This window comes from Poecilia mexicana, unplaced genomic scaffold (genome assembly GCF_051168715.1).
Source record: "Poecilia mexicana isolate PSO_F unplaced genomic scaffold, ASM5116871v1 scaffold_8, whole genome shotgun sequence".
Taxonomy (NCBI): domain Eukaryota; kingdom Metazoa; phylum Chordata; class Actinopteri; order Cyprinodontiformes; family Poeciliidae; genus Poecilia; species Poecilia mexicana.
In genome coordinates, this window is record NW_028263377.1 from 14,356,445 (window position 1) to 14,376,809 (window position 20,365).

The 20,365-nt window shown below is 39.5% G+C and overlaps 1 protein-coding gene across 1 annotated transcript in view; it reads left to right on the plus strand.

Annotated features, from left to right (window-relative positions):
* Window positions 1–15,880, plus strand: part of fam20ca (FAM20C golgi associated secretory pathway kinase a) — a 42,023-nt gene extending 26,143 nt beyond the window's left edge. The window contains exons 4-10 of the mRNA XM_014980652.2: window positions 7,257–7,349; window positions 10,743–10,858; window positions 11,946–12,126; window positions 12,246–12,355; window positions 12,452–12,533; window positions 12,737–12,796; window positions 13,514–15,880. Coding sequence (XP_014836138.2) covers window positions 7,257–7,349; window positions 10,743–10,858; window positions 11,946–12,126; window positions 12,246–12,355; window positions 12,452–12,533; window positions 12,737–12,796; window positions 13,514–13,772 — 901 coding nt within the window. The 3' untranslated portion in view covers window positions 13,773–15,880. The remainder of the gene's footprint in view (window positions 1–7,256; window positions 7,350–10,742; window positions 10,859–11,945; window positions 12,127–12,245; window positions 12,356–12,451; window positions 12,534–12,736; window positions 12,797–13,513) is intronic.
* Window positions 15,881–20,365: the final 4,485 nt, after the last annotated feature.

The window sequence follows — 20,365 nt, forward strand, 5'->3', positions numbered from 1 at the left end:
ATGCAACATTATGATGTTAAATGACTTTAGGCCCTGCCATTCTTAGTCTTTTTCTGGCTCATATATTCGCCAAATTAATTGGTCTGACTCCCTCTGGAGCTGATATGGCATAACGCTGACCTAAACACTTATTAAAATCTTCGTATTTCTTTTTTTTTTAATGAATGTTTTTACTGATATAAAACCATCACAGTGCAATCCACAAAGGTGTTTGATTTATTGACTGCTACACTTTGTATCCTTGCAACCATAATCCCATGATCCTCCAGTCAAGCATCATAGGATCACCTTCAGTGATCCGTGTTTCTTAAAGATACCCCCGGGGCTTCTGGCCTGCCCTTCTTAGTTGGAAAGCTGCCCTGAACTCCAGCGAAACACCGTCAGCGTTTTTCCTCCCCGTTTCCCTTTCTGTTTCTCCTTTATTTTTAGGCCTGGTCTCCATTAATGGTTACCACAGATAAACATTTCAACTTAAGTCTCATTAGGCCACAGGTCTCCTACACAAATTAAGCTTTTTGTCCTTTAGTGCATTTTTAATTAGAATCTGGCTTTTTATGTTGCTTTTTGATGGATTGCTTCTTTCTCAATGTGTGGCCTTTCAATGTCAATGTAAGATTCTTTCACTCTGGTTAATGATATCCTCTTACCAGCTTTGGCAAGCGACCTCCTTTAGTTAACTCAAGCAATGTCAATTAACCGTCACATCATCACCTGTTCTGTTCCCAAATAGTTTAAAGGCAAATGGTAAACTTGTTTATAGTAATTTATTGTCAAGACCTAAAAGTTATTACTATTCTGGTGTTTAAAAAACAAAAGTAATTTGACTGATTCTGACATGAAACAAGAAAAGCATCGTCTTGATTCATTGTCAAGCAGAAAAGAAAAAAAAATATGCATCAGTTTTCACAGTGCGTATAAAAACAGTGTGTCTAGTTTCAAATGTGATCACCAAATTATTGAGTTTCTTTTGCAACAAAAAAATGATCTTTATCGTTGTGTATGAGCTTCCAGCCTGCAGTAGCTGCGTCGTTTGCTTCACTCGGCAGCTCGACCCCAAGAGCACGCATTGCTGCCATGAAAGCAGCCGTTCCAATTTCCTCGAAAAGATATTACATTTACTGTCTAATGTGTTGTTTTAATTATGGTGCTAAATGTTTCATATGGAGTGCTGCGGCTTTAATTGATCATATAGTTTTAATTCCAGTTCATTAATGAAGCAAAATAGCTGCCCGGTACTCTCTTCTATTAAAGCTCAATCAAAAGACGTTTCCACCTCCAAACCAGTGCTCGGTGCAGCCGAAGGATAATCACTGATGGTCTTTTTATGCTCTTATTAATTCCAGTCTATCTCCCCTCCATATGAGCATCTAATAACTTTGAAATTGCAGCACTGACTTCAGCCTTCATCCATCTTCTTCGTGTCAAGTCTCTTCCCTTTTGCATTCCTGTGATGATATGACGCACACTGCATCCCACACATGCAGATGACTTGCCTTTCCCCTCGCGGCACCGTCTCACCCCATGTGTTGAAAATAGCTGAGGCTAGAACACAACTTGTGCAACGCTGATTTGAAATTCAATCTCGACAGCTACCTTGGGGCCGTGGGCCGACTCTTAGATATTTCTCTGGTGACGGCGTTGGAGGGAGGAATAAAGGAAAATGAGCTGACAGAGAGTGAGGAATGAACCACACACACACACACACACACAGAAAAATGCATATCACCCACTCAATAAGATGCTGTTTGCAGATGTAAACACACGTATGGAGTTGCAGAGCCTTGACAGTTACATCTCTGATAGGCCCATGCTGGATACTACCTGTAGAGCAGCACACTCTGACACAAATCACCTTCCTGAAGAGCTTTTTTTACTCCTGTCCTCCATTCCTCTTACCTGTCTGCCTCCTAAAGGTGATGCGAGTCCTTAACAAGATGTCATTTACCCAGAGGTGCTCTGTATAAATCACACTAATCACTTCCAGTTCTCCCCAGAAGACCTTCGGGGTTTACACCCCTCAATGACGCCCACTACCAGATATCTTTTTTAAAGAAACTCGATACATTTCAAGTGTAAGAAAACAGTGCCTCGCAAAATATTTTTGTTTTAATTGGACAATAATGTAAAGTGAACTAAAAATGTACATGGTTTTAACATGCGCTATGACTAGAAGAATGCAACCAATCGCCTTCAGAAATAAACTAATTAGGAAGTAGAGTCCATGTAGGCAGTGGCACAGTATCAGGAAAACATATGACATGAAATAGAGTTGGTGAGTTCTGTGATAATGGAATAACTTTCTAAAACGTTATCTTGCTTCATTAAACAACCAGCATCATCCAGTAAATTATTTGAGGTCCTGATTCCGCAGTACTTAAATAAGCAGCTAATGCATTAGAAAGCATATTGTAACAGGAATAAATATTTGTGATATGTTGTTCAGCTCTAAATCTCAGTAAAATAATCCTTCCATTCAATGAAGACCTCAGAGGTTACAGTGCTGGTGAACAGCAAACTCAAAACTCAAAAATTTGAAAAAAAAAAAAAAAAACTAATGTAATTAATGAAAAGTGAATAAAAAACATAAAATTAGATTTTTTTTTAGTTAGACCAAAAGGACACGACTGATTAGGATTAGGTTCAACTGGACAAGTATGGTTTGGTACCGTCACAAATCCTCACGGAAGAGTGTCGAGAAGAAATCCTCCTTAAATGTGGCAAATGCCCAGTAGAGGAATCACAGAAGGTCATATGAGACATATGATTAGGTAGATAGACCAAAATGCAGGAGAATAATGATAGAAAAACCGACTGGAGTTAACTGTAAAGTGACAGCCATTAGTGTAAACCACCTACATCTCTGTGACCTGGACGTGCAGAAGAAAATATGACTCATTACTAGTTTGACGCACACGTAAGTTTGTATGGAAAGAGAAAACAGAGGCTCATATCAGACCTGCAGCTCCAACAACAGTGTGGGCGAGCAAGTAATAAATAGAGTAGTAGTGACAAGATATGCCATGCTTGTTTCATCCATTGTTTAAATTCGATTACACCACTTTCTGTCTCCACCGGTGCAAAATGGAAAGTCTGTCACGTCCAATGAAGTAATAGTCTCATGAAATGTGACACACATTTTTATACAACATCTCTTTGAAAATCAATGTACACATATCCGCTTTAGGACTACATTTGAAAATATCATTCCAGATTGTTCAACTTAGGATGTCATAAAATAATCAGATGTCAAATTAAAATGGCCAAAAACAGTCAGATTTGGATCATTTTTGCCTGTGGTGTGAACATAGCGTTTGAGTGGCTCTGCTTAAATCACTACAATCTGGATGAGCTTAATCAATTTTACAAAGAATAATTAACAGAAAAAAATAATGTCTACATGTCCAAAATTGGAAAAAAAAACCAAACAATTAGCTAATGAGAGAGAAGTACATTCTCATGTTCCCTGACTTCACAATCATGTTCTGCTACATAAAATCTTAATAAAACGCATGAACTTCATTGCTGTAATATAAAAAAATTTCCAAAACAGTTTTCTAATATATGTCATTCGGTTGTGACGGCTAACACTAAAAGGGAAATGTTGCAACGATGTTGAGAAAAACAAAGCTTGTATTGGGCAGACGAGATGCAACACTAAGAACAGGCACAGAAAAAAAAATAAAGTGAAAGAACATTTGAGTTTTGAAAAGAGGGTGATGGATACTTGATAATTGGTGTTAAAGAGGGTCAGACCACTTGAGAGGGCTGGATTTGGCCACCCTGTAAGAACAACTATTAAACCGGTGCACGTAAGAGGACACTAAGCAGGCTTCAGTCTTCTTAATAAATCTTCTCTTCTGCTCTCACTTTCTTCTGAATATGAAAGTGGAAGATTAAAGCCACTTAAGCTACAAGAAGCGAGTTGTTATACCCTTCAGTCGCATTACCTTTAGTAGGAAAATGTTCCATCAGCAGGAGGCTTTCAAGCCTGCTATTCGGTGTTTATCTCAAAAGCTTGCCGACCTGTCTGCGTATTTATATCTCTTTGTTCCCCAATTACATTAGCAGCACCCTGCCCACGTCCTCACAGACTTTTAGCCCAAAACCATGTGCGATTCAGGGCCAGACAGCAACACAGCAGCTCGCCAGTGGGGGGTCTCAGATCATCCGTGGATTACCAGTAGAAACAGGTTTCTCATGTACCCTCCTGCTGTCTCCTTGTTGGATCAGTATTGAAGTTTTTTTTTTTTTTTTTGCAAGATTAAATCAGATTAATTTATGGATTAAAGTCATTAATCATTCATTCCCTTCAACTTCCCCAACTTTCCAGTGAAATGCTGATGAACTTTTATGTTTAGAGTCGACTAGCTGGTGTGCTTTGAATCATTTTCCTGTTGCCTAACCCAGCGCTGGTTAAGTTTACGAATTAATCACCGAATAATATTCTTCTAGGGTTTCTGCTAGAGAACACATTTCTTAGTTCCCTCATTTATAGCAAGGCTTTCAGGTCCTGGAGCAGCAAAGTGGGCCCAGATCATCTCACTACTAGTTATACGCCAGCAGCAGTTGGTCCACACAATGTATTCCCAAAAATCTTGGGGACCATGAATGTCTCATTTCCTCTGGGTGGAAACACTCCTGAATACACTGTACCATAAGATATCGTACTGAAACGCACTTTTATTTTTGCACAGGACCAGTTAAAAATGTGCTTAATGTTGTGAAGCATTAAGGCTCGACATAAAACCAAAAACAGAATTAACGTAAGGGGGGATAAACATGTCCACCATTTATACTCCATAGAACTCAAGTGATGTAGCATTTGTAAGTATGTTTTCATTTAGACATTTTGAATTTTTGCAGGTTTGAGTTTTTTTTTTTTGAGTAACACCCCAGTCTTCATGGCCTCCTCTATGAGAATTTCTTTCTGATTCTACAAACTGAAACTGTGCGGATTGCTGTCTACTACAAAACCAAAATAGATATGGAATGGCTACTTAGTTAACTCAAAGTTTGTCAGAAACTAGCTTTTTTCTTTTATTTCATTGCTTAGTTTTTCTCCTCGGTTTTATCCGAAGGACGATATGGAAGTGGCTCGCACAACGATTTTCTTTCATTCTGTTTGTCTCTACTGCCCCCTCTCTGTTGCCAATTCATATCATAAGTCTGGGAATTTATGAGAGAGAGAAAGCAGAGAGAAAAGTGTGAATGTTGAGTCAAGAGCCCCCATTGAACGTCTGCTAACATAGCCCTCCGTTGTGCAGGTTTGAGCTCATGAAAGGACATAAAAACCACAGAATCAGCACAAACATGGTCCATGTAGGCAAGTAGTTCAGCTTCATCACTTCACACACATACACACACACACCCACACACACCTACACACAATCTCCTGAGCTACATGTGAAGCTCTGCGGCAGCCTCAGCTCACTCAGCTTCAAATAAAGGCCCCTTTTTATTATCAAGGACACTTCCTCATGGAGGGTGGGTGGGTGCATTACTGCAGGGAAAAAACAAGATTGTGACTCTGCATATTGTGTTTAGATCTGTTGTCTTGTTATAGGTTTTCACATCATATCCGTTCGTTTCCCCTGGGACCACGGGAACCAGATCTGCGGTGACCATCACTTGGCTTTTTCCAGCAGTTCATTGAAAGAATACTTGCCAAGAAGCTCAGAATGAATTGTGTTATTGGAAAAAAGGTTTCAGAGACATTGAGGTATTTTTTTCATGGCAATACCACGGTTATCCTAAAGCGTGCATTTAACCCTTTCATGCATACTGGTCACTACAGTGGACACCTGTCTAAAAGCCATTTTCTTGTGCTTCTTGTGGATTTTTATGTTATAAATACACCATAAACTACTGGCCATCAGCTGCAAATGCAAGAAATTATTTTTGTTCAATCCAACATGGCCGACAGACAAAAAAGCTCGCCAACCTACCCGGTGTTTTTCACTCTTGCAGGTGAAAAAAAAAAATATTGTGACATCAGATAACCCCTAAAGAACAATACTACTGATGTATTTTTCAAATAACAGTTTGGAGAAACTTACAATTACCTCGGGGCTGCTGAGTTTGGAGTTATAAGAAGCGTTAGGTTCCCACCACGCAATACATGTAGGCCTGTTGCTCTTAAACAGATCTTAAAAGTTGTTGTACTGATTAATTTGCCGTGTGTAGGTTTATTTTAATAGTTTCAGTCTCAAAAGGCACTTAGAAACGTCTCTTCAACTGAAAGGTGCTATGTAAACAGAGCTCTGCCGATGATCTCCTAAAACTTGCTGCTGATTATTTCCTTCGACGCAGTATCTACCGTGAAAATAAACACATCATTAATCCCCTGGTTGCTTTGGGTGGCAAAGAAGGGATCTCAAAGGCAGGAGTTGATTTATGGGTAAATGGCTGCTTCCATGACAGGTAAAGTAATGGGAGGAAAGATTTTCTCTTTTTTTTTTTTTTGCTAGCGGTGTTTTGCCTTCGCGGTGCGACATGAATATAAGACGTGGAAGAGGAGGTGACGGCAGCACTTGACTTAACCATGCAGTTTTCACTTTAATACAGTGGAGAATTGGTGCAGACATAAGAGATGGGTGCGTGCACACTTCATCTGGTTTGTGCTGGTGTAAGCTTTTACGGAGAAGGTTATATTGGCAGGTGGGTCTACATATGTACTGCCAAGATAAAGAAAAAAATCAAGCGAAAGAGACAAGTCCGCTGTCAGACAGCCGGGGTGAGCGGAAAGGCAAAAGGGAAAGACAAGAGAGTCAGACACAAAGAGGCTTCTAACATTTTCTGACTCAGATCCATGACTTGGTTGGCAGAGCTCCATATCTCCTGAATGAGAGTGCGACTGGGTTCGTGTGTAGGTGTGTGTGTGTGTGTGTGTGTGTGTGTGTGTGTGTTAGCTGAGAGGAGGCTGCAGGACGTGAACAAGAATCCCGCCCAGCTTCCCTTCAGCAGACTTGTTCACACAGGCTTTGGTCTCACACGTCAGCTTCTGTCCTAGAAATGGGTGCAGCCGTTGAGATGTGTTTCACCTCACAGAGGAGCGAAAAAAAAGTAGTTTAAAACCAAACTGATGGAGGTGAAACAGTTTGCAAATAGAGGGGTGAAAATGTTTCAAATTCAAAGAGGATTCAAGTAATATCAAAAGGATAAAATCGTTCACAGCGTGTTTTTGTTCTAAAATGTTTTTAAACTAAACTCTAATTAAATTGTCTCAATAAAACAAAAACATCCCAATTGTTTTCCAGGCAGACCAGAGAGCAGGAAACGCCTCCAGATTTCTTCTACTTCTCCGACTTTGAGAGGCACAACGCTGAGATTGCCGCTTTCCACCTGGACAGGTGAGCTTTTCCGTGTGGTTCGCAGCACTCGACCCGCACACACAATCTGGGAGCGGTGGATTTGTCCTGCGACAATTTCCATAGGATTAAGTGCGAGGGATTAGATAACGTGCTCGGAGAAGGGATCATCCCTTCTTTTTTGCAATTGAGCATATTGATTTCGGTGTGATCCTTCGACTCCGACGACTTCAGGGGACACAAACTCAGCACTAAGATGAGCGATAAATCAGAGAGGAAAAGGAGGAGGAGGAGGAGGACGCTGGGAGCATGATAATTATATTAAACGTGCTTACAAAGTCAAACTCTCACTCTCTCTTAAATTTGCTCTTCCTCGCACCTGTTTCAGTGGGCAGGAAGAGCCAGACAGGAATATCACAGGTGTATCATTACCCACAGAACATGAGTTTAACTCTGCAGGGAGGCGCTCTGAGTTACCATTAAAGAGCAGTTTGCCTGCACCATGCGGGGTTGCCTCCAAATTAAACTTTGTGCACAACCATTGAAGCTCACGATACCTGTCTGAGCCAATGCTGAGTTGTTAATTCAAACTGGATCGCGGCGGAATGGATGGGAGGATGTGAGAACACCTGACTCCGACAAACAATGAGCATAAGCTCCATTTTTGCATTTCTGTCACATTTAAGTGTTTAAGAATCAGGATATCAGTTCTAATATCAGAACAAAATACCTTGCGTAAATTCAAAGTAGAAGTTCTTAAATGATTATTTCATTAATTTAAGGGAAAAAAGTTACTTGAGACGATGAGGATAAGAAGTCGCCCTTATTGATAAATCACGATTTAACTCTTCTGTAAGTCCACTGGAGCACAGAGAGACCTATTATCTAAAATTAAAGCAAATATGGAACAGCTGTCTGACATTTCCAAAAGAAATATAAACACATTGATGATCCTGAAAATATTCTTTTGGCTAAAGACGCAATGATTTTAGAAAAATAGTCATATGAAAACTGATACCTGTAAAAGGCAAAAAAAAACAAAAATGTTTAGTGAATGTTTAGTCTTAAATGCTGACATAAACGACTCTGACCTTAAAGGGGGTCATTTATGCTCAAAAACTCTTGATCGTTGCTGGATTAAAATAATAATAATTCTGCAAAGAAGTGTGGACAAAATTCCTTCACAATGGCGTAAACAAAGACTTGGTGGTAGTTTTTGCCGCAGAGGATGGCAAAATCCATTATTAGAGGGAACATTTACTTTAATAAATAGGGCCAGATAGTTTTATTTTATTAATGATTGAAATCATTGTTTGAAAATTGCATTTATGTATTTTTACTCGGGTCTCTTTGACTGGTACCAAGATAAGATGTGTTTGAGGATTTGTTCCATTTAAGTGTGACAAAGAAAATATAGAGAACATTTTCGCAGCAATGTACTGTGTGTGTTTCCTACCCCTGAAAGCACCATTAAGAGTAAAGAGTTACAATCCACAAATCTGCTCATTAAGACATTAAAATAAATATTATTATTTTTCCATCAGGGCAGCGCAGCTCGCATAGAAAAATAGTTCATTTTGGCTAAATCTATTCGAGAAGAAAAAACGTTTTAAATGTTGAGAAATAATTCTCTAAAAAAAAACACTGATGTGAGAACTAATTTAGAATAAAGATAAAAGGAGCTTTTTATTTATTTATTTATGCTTCACTTTGTTCACATGAATCAAGGTTTCCATGAATCTCTAATTAGAACATCATGACTCTACAGGATAAACATGATGTGAAAAAGAGGCTCATTACTTTTAGCCACAGGCCACATGAATACCAAGCAGGATTGTTTGTAGAGCTATAAAAAAAAAAAAAAAAAAAACAAGTCTCCACATCTCACACCCAGAGCAGAAGGTGGCATTTTGAAGTTGTCAAAGTCTCTATAACAAAAGTTCGAAGAGATCCACATAAAAAAAAAACAAAAAAAAAAAAAAACTGTTGTTTGGTAGGAATGCTAGGGGAAAAAATCACAACAGTCTTCTTTCCAACCGTCACAAATAAACATTAAGTTTACTCAACACGACTGAGAATTTAACTAGGACCCTGTGCTTTGGCACCAAGGTTGAGATTTTTAAAATAAACATTGCAGATGCATTTTATAACAAAGAGGGAAAGTACTTCATGCCTACTGTTTAGCACGTTAGAGTACGTGTGATGCTGTGGGCCGGTTTCTCTTCAAAAGGACCTGGGAACCTCGTTAGAGTTCATGGCATCTGGACCTTAAAACAAAAAATCTAACGGACTAGAAAAGCGACAGGGGGAATAATTATACATATTCACAAATATTCACCAGCCACAAAAAGCAACCTTCATATATCGAAGTCCCCCATTCCCAAACCTCCATCCTACAGAAAAGCCACTGCTGATTTAGTGAAAAAAAAAGCAATTAATTCCTAACAAGATTTTTTTTTTCACCACTAAATAAATGCACTTAAATTAAAAGTTGTTCTTTCCTATATTTTTTTTTTCCAGTGCGAGTTTCAGCTCATGCAATAAAATATAAATTATTCCAAGGCTCTTTTCACATCTTCACTAAGTGTACCTAATGTATGTTGCCAATAGACACTCATGCATGCGTGCTTACACACAGGTGCTCCTTTGTCACTTGGACCCAACATGACGGTGCAGTTTGCAGGCGCTGAATGATATCTTCTGTAGGGTAAAGTTTCACACACTCAGCCAGGCTGTTTGTGTGTCTGCCTGCTCCCAGGAGGCTCACTTTTGGTCTCAAATGGTTTCAGGGTCATTGGGGGCGGCAAACATACAGTGACGCAGGCTAAACAGGAGCTGAATAGGTATAGTGTTCAGCTATGGAAGCGCTAAGGAATAAAACGAAAAGGAAAGAGAACAAAGGACTGGACCTGTGGAGTTTATGTTAAACCTGATGAATCTAAACAGGAAGAAATGAAAATGGCTGATTTTTGGAGATCTTGCTGATTGTGCTGACTCTTTGAGAAACAGTAAAACTAGACAATAACATGCTCAGTGGCCTTCTGGGTTGAGTTTAACTTGAGCAAAGACACACAAACACTGTAGGATGGCGAATTATAAATGATTTTGCCTAATTAACATCAAATAGATCAAACAAGTAGAGATAGATTTTCTAGATAGGTTTACAGCTGGGTATCTTTATTTAGATGAACATAAAGATGTCTGCACATGTTGATTTTTTTTTTTTTTTGTCCCATTTAGAAATTAACTGCCTAAAACGTTTAGGCAGTTAATTTAGTTTTAATTTTCGTTTTAAATTCTAACTATTATTTAACAGAACTCCCAGCTGTGTCTGAAGGCTAAGGTGCAGAATTTTGAAATTTGGATTTTGCTGCAATCAAACATTGTGATAAAGCCGAATGTTCTCTAAATGTTTGCCCGTCTTTGTCATTTTAGGATCCTTGACTTCCGCAGAGTGCCTCCTGTGGCGGGGAGACTGGTCAACATGACAAGCGAGATCAGAGACTTGACGCGCGACAAGAAGCTGTGGAGGACCTTCTTCATTTCGCCAGGTAGAAACTCTGGCTGTAGCTTGATGGGTAGGAAGATGTGGTAAGAAGAAACAAACACGGAGGAGCCATGTTTTCCTTCTGCTGCGAGTAAAATGCAAGCACCAGCAGTTCGACCAGTCAGGCTGACAATCTGCTGAGCTCTTCAAAGCAGTGATGCAGGGCTGAGTGTACTGAAGATAATATAGCAGAGCATGACAGAAACTGTCCACATGGTGGCACTGTAAGTCCACAGATGCTCAGTGAAATTCTTTGAGAAGGAAATATAATCATGTTCTCATTAGGCAACATAAATAAAGTGTTTGCAAATAAAAGAAAATGAAGGTAAACCATTTAGAAGATCACTGTTGAATAAAACTTTCTGTAGATGTTTTCTAATTATTGTAGGTAATAATTAGAAAACATGAAATCTGGATTTTACTGCAATCAAATAGTTAGATGGCTATAATTTAAAGGTAAGTTAAAAGGGAAAGACCAGTCCGATCAGAAATCGACTGAAGCGGTCTCAAACTGAAAATATGAAAATTTCCAAATAAAATGTCAAACATAAAGCAGTTGATTCTGTTTGGTTTTCTTTATTTATTTTAAGCAGATCTTGTCTTTCTTACTAAAAATCAAAGGACATATGAAACAATTACAAATCTATTCAGCCTTTTTCGTACACTTATTTACAACTGTTTGAAAAAATAATTTGTGTTTTTGCTATGAAGCAGATTCTGAATGATGCAGAGATTATCAATTTAAACATAGCAAATACTTTGTATTCAATTCAGTTCATGTTATTTATTATGTTCATTCACAACAAATGTCATCTTACGGCACTTAATGCAACAAACATATTCATTTGTCAAATGTAAATATGTTGTTTTTAAATGCTTTTAATTACACAGAACAGTTATGAATGATTGGCAGGTTTTCCTTAAATGAACCAAGGTTTATTTTGGCTTTTCGTCATTTTCTCATCTTTCGCTTCAACATTTTTTTCTCCTCATTCATATTACATACAAACAGATCTAACATTAATGTGACTAAAACGCTCCCTTCACCTTTCTCCGAGATCTGAATCTGTCTCCGCTTTTTCCTTCTTCAGCCAACAATGTCTGCTTCTATGGCGAATGCTCCTACTACTGCTCCACTGAGCACGCTCTGTGCGGTAAACCAGACCAGATCGAAGGCTCGTTAGCTGCTTTCCTACCTGACCTGAGTCTGGCCAAACGCAAGACCTGGAGAAACCCCTGGAGACGCTCCTATCACAAGCGCAAGAAAGCAGAGTGAGCAAGTTTGATCATGATTAGACGGGCTTTATTCTGTAAAAAAAAAAAAGAAGAAGGAAAAGAAGGGGGAAAAAAAAGAAATGATCAACACCTTTCCCCTTGTTACACGTTTTTAGATGGGAAGTGGATCCAGATTATTGTGACGAGGTGAAGCAGACACCTCCATATGATCGTGGCACCAGACTCCTGGACATCATGGACATGACCGTCTTTGATTTCTTAATGGGTAAGGCTTGATAATTGTTTTTGTTAAACTCATAGATGAATTCCACTCATGATTTTTTAGTATTAATGTTTTGTAACGCTCCTTCTTTTAATACAGGCAACATGGATCGTCATCATTACGAAACCTTTGAGAAGTTTGGAAATGAAACGTTCATCATTCACCTCGATAATGGAAGGGGGTAAATACATTCAACGATTTTGTTTTTTTGTTGTACCTTGAATTCTTTCACAGAATCTGTTGTGACAAAATGTAAAACTACTTCAGTGGGCCAAGAAACTGTAATTTATTTATCCTAATTTATCTCCGATTCAAATAATATTGAGCTTATTGAAAATATCTCGTGATTGATCACACGTTTATATGTTTTTCCTTTGCTTGTAGATTTGGAAAACACTCGCATGATGAGCTGTCCATCCTCGTGCCGCTCAGCCAGTGCTGCAGGTCAGATTGTTGGTTAATTCTGTGATAGATTTCCATAAGGTATCAATTTGATGCATAGACACAAAGCAATTCTGAATAATACAGTTCAGATCAAGACTTTGTAAGGTATGTTGTAAATGTATCCTATATTTTACTTTCTGTAGTTAGCCTTAATAGTGTGTTTTAGCGTTTGAGTCACAGGTGTCAAACTCCAGTCCTCGAGGGCCGGTGTCCTGCAACTTTTAGATGTGCCTCTGCTGCACCACACCTGAATAGAATAATTAGGTCATTAGCAGGACTCTGGTGAACTTACCTACACAAGGAGGAGGTAATTAAGCCATTTCATTCCAGTGTGTTGTATCTGTGGTACATCTAAAAACTGCAGGACAGCGGCCCTTGAGGACTGGAGTTTGACACCCCTGGCTGTCATCGCTATTGCTGGAAAATTTTCAAAGTAACCGTCTTTCCGTTTACTTTGTGCAATCTAAGGTTTTGGTTCCCGTTTATCCAAACCTTGTTTCCCCCCCGTGGTAAACGATTAGTTATTCCGTCAAAAGTTGTCAAAAAAAAAAAAAACCTGTCTCTGTGTGCGCCAAGAACCTCCTGATCATCTAAGTGTCACTTTTAAATTTAATTAACTAAATTCAAATAGATTCAATAGGGTCACAGTAAAAAATCTGGTTGTATTGAAACATCTGTGTTTTTTATTTATTTATTTATTTATTTTTTTTGCTTCAGGGTCAAAAAGTCCACCTATCTGCGTCTGCAGCTGCTGGCCAAAGAGGAGTACCAGCTGAGTTCCCTGATGGAGGAGTCTCTGCTGCGAGACCGCCTGACCCCCGTCCTGATCCGGCCTCACCTGCTCGCCATGGATCGGAGGCTCCGGCTGGTTCTGCAGGTTCTGGCGGGCTGCATAGATAAAGAAGGCTATGTTAACGTTGTGGAGGAGGACCTTTCTGGGGACACAGTCACTCACAGGGGCCCAACCCACAGGTAGTGAGGGCGAGAAACCGCCAGGGTGGCAACATGGACCCCCATGCAGCGTTTGGCTGTTTACCTGTTGGGATTGGACCAAAAATCCCACCTCCGAAATCAAAGCTGAATTCAGTGAATTCCAAGACTGCCGTCATTGCCTCTATAGAAAGTGCTTTTAGGTGTGTTTATATAGAAAATAATAATAATAATAATGATAATTTAAAAAAAAAAAAAACATGCTCATGTGGAGGCTTTATATTTGTCATATACAGCCATACTATTTTTTTTTCTGTTTTGAGACATAGAGGATCTCCTGCTGTGTTTTGATTTTTTTTTTTTTTTTTTGTCCTGGTATGTTTTATGTGTTTTTATAAATACATAACCAAATGCAACACACTGACTGACTGAAGGGCATATAGTCAGACAATATAAGCTTTATCATTTATCACGATATAGCAGAAGACTTTGTTAGAAGCTAAGCAAGATTTATTGTTTTTAGTGAATGTTCCAAAAACTATGACATGCCTGGAAACTAACATCTTGTAGCCAGGAGAACATGGGTGTGTAAAAACATGCGTTTGTAAGCTCTACTTCCCTCGGCACAGACTTACAGAAGAACAAGCTGGATGTTACTACCTACTTCTGAAAAGTATGAATCACAGATTACGTTTGTATTTTACACTGTAGTACAGTAGGGATTTTGACTTTGTTTTTCTTATTTTGTTGTTCAGATTTTTCCTTATGTCATTTATCTTGCACTACATGCAGGAAGCAAACAACATAAAACATGAAAAAATAAAACAAACAAACGGAAAGACATTTCCGGAATACAAATTTTAATTCATAAAAACAGACCCATCGTTTGTGTAATCAGCTTAGATATAATCTCAACCTCACTGTCAGTTTTCCTCTGTATTTTTTGGCTTAGTAAGCTTTGGTGATTTTGTTTTTAATTATTATTTATTTGGCGCACCAAAAAGGGAATACTTTGCTGTCATTACTTATATATTGTACTTTTGCTTCAGATACTGGAAAATAAAGATTTTGACATAAATACTTTAGCTAAAATAACATAACATAACTTAAAAGTTACTTTTCAGAACTTAGCTGGAACTTTTCTGAATCTTTCAGGGAACCTTCCCCTTACATATCAGGTACTCTCATTGATCTTCCATTGATAATTTCTAGATACTTGAAGGAACTCTCATGATTTTTTTTTTTTTTTTTTTTTTTTTTGACCATGTACTTTCAGAAACATGCAAGGTACTTTCTGGAGCTTTCATGAGACTCACTGATTTCTTTCGTGCATTTTACTGCAGACTTGTAGGGACTAGGCTTTATTGTGGGGTGACTTCTACTAAAACCTTGACTGGGTATTCCTTTGACTGTCCCAGAACTTTCATCAAACCTTTCAAATACAATTACCAGGTTCCATGAAAGTTTTGGAACCTGGAAAGTACCAAATTACAAGTCAGCTTCTAATACAGCAAGTTTCCTGAAAGAACCAAGTAGTTTCTAGTAAAGCAAATAGTATTTATTAGGACAGTGTTTGGCAAGTTGGGAGAGGTTCCTGAATGTACTCTCTAAGATTAGGAAAGTATGGGCAGCATCATGCATTCCTGTCATGCTTTATAATTGTTTAGCATTGAGACTGACATTATATTTGATCACACATTTCTTTTCAGATCATACAAAACTACAAAGATGTTTAATTTTAGAGATTAAGTTGTGCAAGTGTTGCTGGTGCAATTGTATTTTTTTTCTTCTTCTTCTTCTTCTAAGAGTCCTGTGTATTGGCTAACCCAGTACTTGTGCAATGCCAGAACTACAGTACTTGAATGTGTTTGGGTTGGCAGTATTAACGGGATTTCCAGAGCTACAAACGGTGTGAAGTCGACTTAAAAGAAGTGCTTCTGGGCGAAAACAAGAAACTAAACGCCTCATCCAGACATGGGCATAACCATGGGGCACTGTTTCATGTTTTTTGATATTTTCTGTGTAAATACCTATAAATATTTTGAAGAGCTATTGAGCTGCACTGCACAGTGGTTTGCTTCTGTTTCCTGCTCTTGCATTGTTACTGTGAAGTTTACGACATGATTAAAGTGTGCAATAAAACTAAAAAAGGGACCACAGTTGTCTTTTTACGTGGATGTTGCTGGGGATGTGTGAAGTTTTATGCCCAAGGCGTAGCAAATTGCCGTTAGTGGCGGGGGCAGGACGTATGATGCTGTCCATGGTGCTGAAGAAACACAGCGACCACTCTGTTGATTTACAGATGCTCTGTCCAAGGTGCTGCTGGTCCATCATATCCCCATCAAAGGTTGAGTAATACTGCAGTGACAGAGACCAGCACCATGTCCTTTTGATTCAAAACAGAACAGAACCAGACAGAGCATGTTAGATTGACTTTAGTAACCATGTGCCCCATCTGCAGTGCCACAGTAAGATGCAAATTACATAAAGTTGGGGTGTATTTTGAAGTGTCTGTTATCAGATGTTTAATTGTTGATCCTGCTTTTGCGTTAGGACACATGACTTTTCAGAGCAGCAACAGAAAAAACATATATGCTAAGAACTTCCGCTTTTTCCAATTCGGAGTACAAAAAAAAAACTATACTGCTTCTTTGCCAGTAGAGGGAGCCAGTGGGCAGCTTTTCTGATTGAAAAAGAAGCACCGTACAATCATAGCTCACTTGGTGGCGGTAGAGTTTGGTTAAGATGGCTACCTTGTTTACATCTGACGTGTTTTTGTTGTCCTGAACTGACATCATAGCCGGAGATTTACTTTTGCGTTTCGCAGTAAGTATTCTTTGTTAGTTTCATCTAAGCTGAAGCTCAGACTTTAACTGAACTTCAATTTAATGAGGTAGCACGACAACACAGCAAGCAAAGCTTCCTCGTTTTTGTGAACAGAAAGACACCTGTTGGCTCAAATTAAATCTGAATATTAAAAATAGGCAGAAAAGCCCTTACTAGCCTACCCATGAGGTTGTGAAATTATATGAACAGAAATAAGCCATTTCCTTCTTTTTGTTATTGATGTCTTATATTTTTAGCACAGCGACTAAATAATTTGGTGCAAGTTTTCTTCTTCTAACAGTCAGAAGTATCAACACAATTATAGATCACTCAAACCGAGCATTGATGTTGTTTACCCTCCACAGCCACGTCGTCTTACTTCATTCAGAAGCAGCTTATCCTGCCTAGTAACAGCATCAAACGCCACTGTCCTGCCTCTATGGCAACAGAGAGCCACCCCTTCCTGCCCTGCCTCCGATTGATCTGAGTGTTTGGATCCTCAACCAAACCCCATTTTCACCTTCATCCTGATCCATCACCAGGTAACTTGAATAGATGTTTCTTGGGAACTTGTAAACAACATGTTAACAAAATTATTTAACAGACGTTCAGCAGAAATACTTCAACGTTTTGGGAGTAAATATTCAGTTAATCGTAAGGCAGGAATTGGAGTAAAATCTTGCTGCAAGAATAATGCACTTTAAGATGCATGCCAACATATTTTGATTAGCTGTAGCATTAACAGATCCACTGAAATCCAGTCCCCCCCTTATTGCTTTTTAAGTTGAAGCTGACATTAACAATGCAGCACAACTAGCTGCTACAGCCCTGCCAGCATGCCTAGGTGGGCCCCATGTGGGGGAAAGGAGGGCTGATATATGGGTCCCATATGGGTTTGTCCGTGGGTTCCACGATGACCCCACATGTAGGGCCCATGTAGGGCCACAGCCCACATGGGCCCTACATGTGCTCTATATGGTGGTGGCCCACATGGGTTTGTCCATTTAGGGCCCATGTAGGGCCAATGTGGGCTGTGGCCCTACATGGGCAAACCCATGTGGGGCCATCGTGGAACCCGAGGACAAACCCATATGGGACCCATATATCAGCCCTCCTTTCCCCCACATGGGGCCCACAGGCAAAAAAGTAGCTGTTCAAAACTCCCATTACTTTGAAAGATTGCTTATGCTATAAGATTATATTGCTTGGCCACAAAATTAGCATGTATTTTATTTAGTGGAGTAACGATACATTCAACTGCAGACCCAAGTGAAATAAACACAAGTTTAATAAAATTTCTACTCAGACTGGAATTATTTAGTCTAGATTTCAATGTTTCCCTTAATAATTAGAGATAATCGATAAAACAGTCCTTTAGCTTAGTGCCGACCAACAGCTAAGAATAAGATGCCAACTTATTGGAGGCAATATCAGTAAAACTGATTTGAGTCAACCAGCCTTACAGAAAGTTCTTAGACTCTGACTGTATCCACATAACAGGAAATATATTTTCTATCTTACTTTAACATGAAAGTCTCAAACAAATATAATAAAAGTGTCTGGCTTGAAGCACAACGCATTCATATCCAGAGGTCTTAATAATAGCATGGATTTATTACAAATGATGGTGTAGTATTTTGCAAGAAGATCTCAGGATTACCGCAGTACGTTCAGTGGATTTTAAACACCTGTACCACTGCTTTAATACTGCAAAATAGCTCTATAAATAGTTTCGAAACTGAGAGAGCCTGTGTGCGAATGAGAGGGAGGTTGATGGAAGAGTTACAGGATGGAAGAGAGCGAGTACCTGAGTTCAACCATCAAAGCACCAGGCAGTGGACTAGAGAGGTAAAGCAGAGTGCAGGCAGGGTGAAGTGACAGAAGGACAGCCGAGATTGTATTGAGAGAAACTAATCTTGTGGGCTTTCTAAATGTATTTGATATTTTAAATGAGGTTGGCTCCAAAATCTCCTGGAGGGCAGTGCGACAACAACAGCAGGGCTAGCTAAGTTGCATACTGGAGAAGTCTTAGATACTTCCTGTGTGTTACGTCCTTTCCTTTGTTCTTCTTCTACTGCTAACCTTGTGGGGTCACTCACATGGCAAACACCATTTAACTGACTCCAGAGTAGAATATTTGCACAAAGCAAGCACACATACTGTTATGAAACATATAGATGATCTGAAACTCTCTAGCTCTCTAATATACACCAACATTGATATAAATATATCTGGCTCTCTTTGGCAAAGTAGGTTTAGGCAGCTGAACACTGCCTTACCTTCATCTTCCTCCTGTAGATGCCTGTATTTTAGCCTAATTTAAGCCCTTTGTATTGTGCCTGGTTGTATTTGGGAGAAAAGAACCTAATAAAGAAAGATGCTGAATGCTGTTCTACAAACCGAATAGTGCACACCTGTGTGTGTGTGTGTGTCTTATAAACTGAGATTAGATGTGCTTTCAAACGCTACTTCAGAAGCAGTCGTGTTTAACCCCCGTCCATCTCAATTGATGGCAGCGCTGTAGGCAAAATCACGTCTAGCTCAGATTCGCATTGATCAAAACAATTGCATCCCGTGGAGGATAGCCGCACCAAAATGATTCGGGCGCGTGAGTTCGAGCAAGTTCTGCATCTATACGCGTTGCTTGGTTCCGTTACTTTGTTGTTATTGAGCTCCATGCTGCACAATACTCTTCAGAGCATTACCTTTAAATTAGATTGATGTGATTTGATGCTTTAAGGGCTGACTAAGAGAAAAAAAAAAGCGTAGAAGGCCCATGACATGGAAGACATACACACAGGCCACAACACCTTGTTTTTCTTCTCAAGGTGATTGGTCAGGCTGATTGGTTTTAGGAGTAGTTTGAATGAGAAATAATGCCTCTGTTTTTATTTTAAGTCAACAACACACTTCATTCTCAACCTGTGAGTTATTAAGACGGCCATATAACACATGGATACGTTTCTCGTTTCTACCAGTCTGAATGAGATTCAGGCGACACGTTAACGAAACGCTGCTGGTGTTTGTGTGTCCGTGACGACAGAAGCCAACCTCCAGTCTGCTGTCAAGGTCGGACTGAGGCGCATCCTCTCGCGTCAAGAGCACCGGAGGAGAAATGAAACACCGAATCAATCGCCCTTGAACGGCGCGAGTTTGTCACACGAGGGTGTGAGCAGACGCCGCTCGTCCCTCCGTCGCGTGCGTGCGTCTGTGCGCCAGGAGCGATCACGGGTCAGCGCCTCTATTGCACGCGAGCGCCATTTTTTTCTTTTCTTTTCTTTTTTTTTTTTTTTTGTTTTGTTTTAGGGGTTTTTGCTCTGGTGGTTTAGCGGGAGATATTCAAAATGACGCTGCGACGTGCGCTCCTTCTGCTCGAAAGAGCAGACTGAAACAGGAGAGCGGCGCTGATGCACCTGGGCAGCCCTTCCCCCTGGGGAGTTTGAGGAGGCATGAAAGGTGGCACAAGAAAAAAAAGGAAGAAAAAAAATCCTTCATACTTGTTTTAATCCATTGTTAGTTATTGTTAGCTTTTGTTATGTGTATATATTTAGAACCCACATGGAGATTAGGATTGTCAACAGAAAAACACTTTTGTAATCTAAGTTGGGACCGTTTTCGCCCCATTTGCAGCAACTTACTACCCGATGGCTGACTATAAAAACTGAGATGTTGCAGGAAGTTTACATCACTTGTAACATGGCAAGTTTTGCCTTTAAGGGGACCCTTCTGACTGTCTTTAGTCACGATTACTACTAATTAATTTATTAATTTATTTATAATGTGGCGCTTTTGGCAGATGGAGACGGCTGCAAA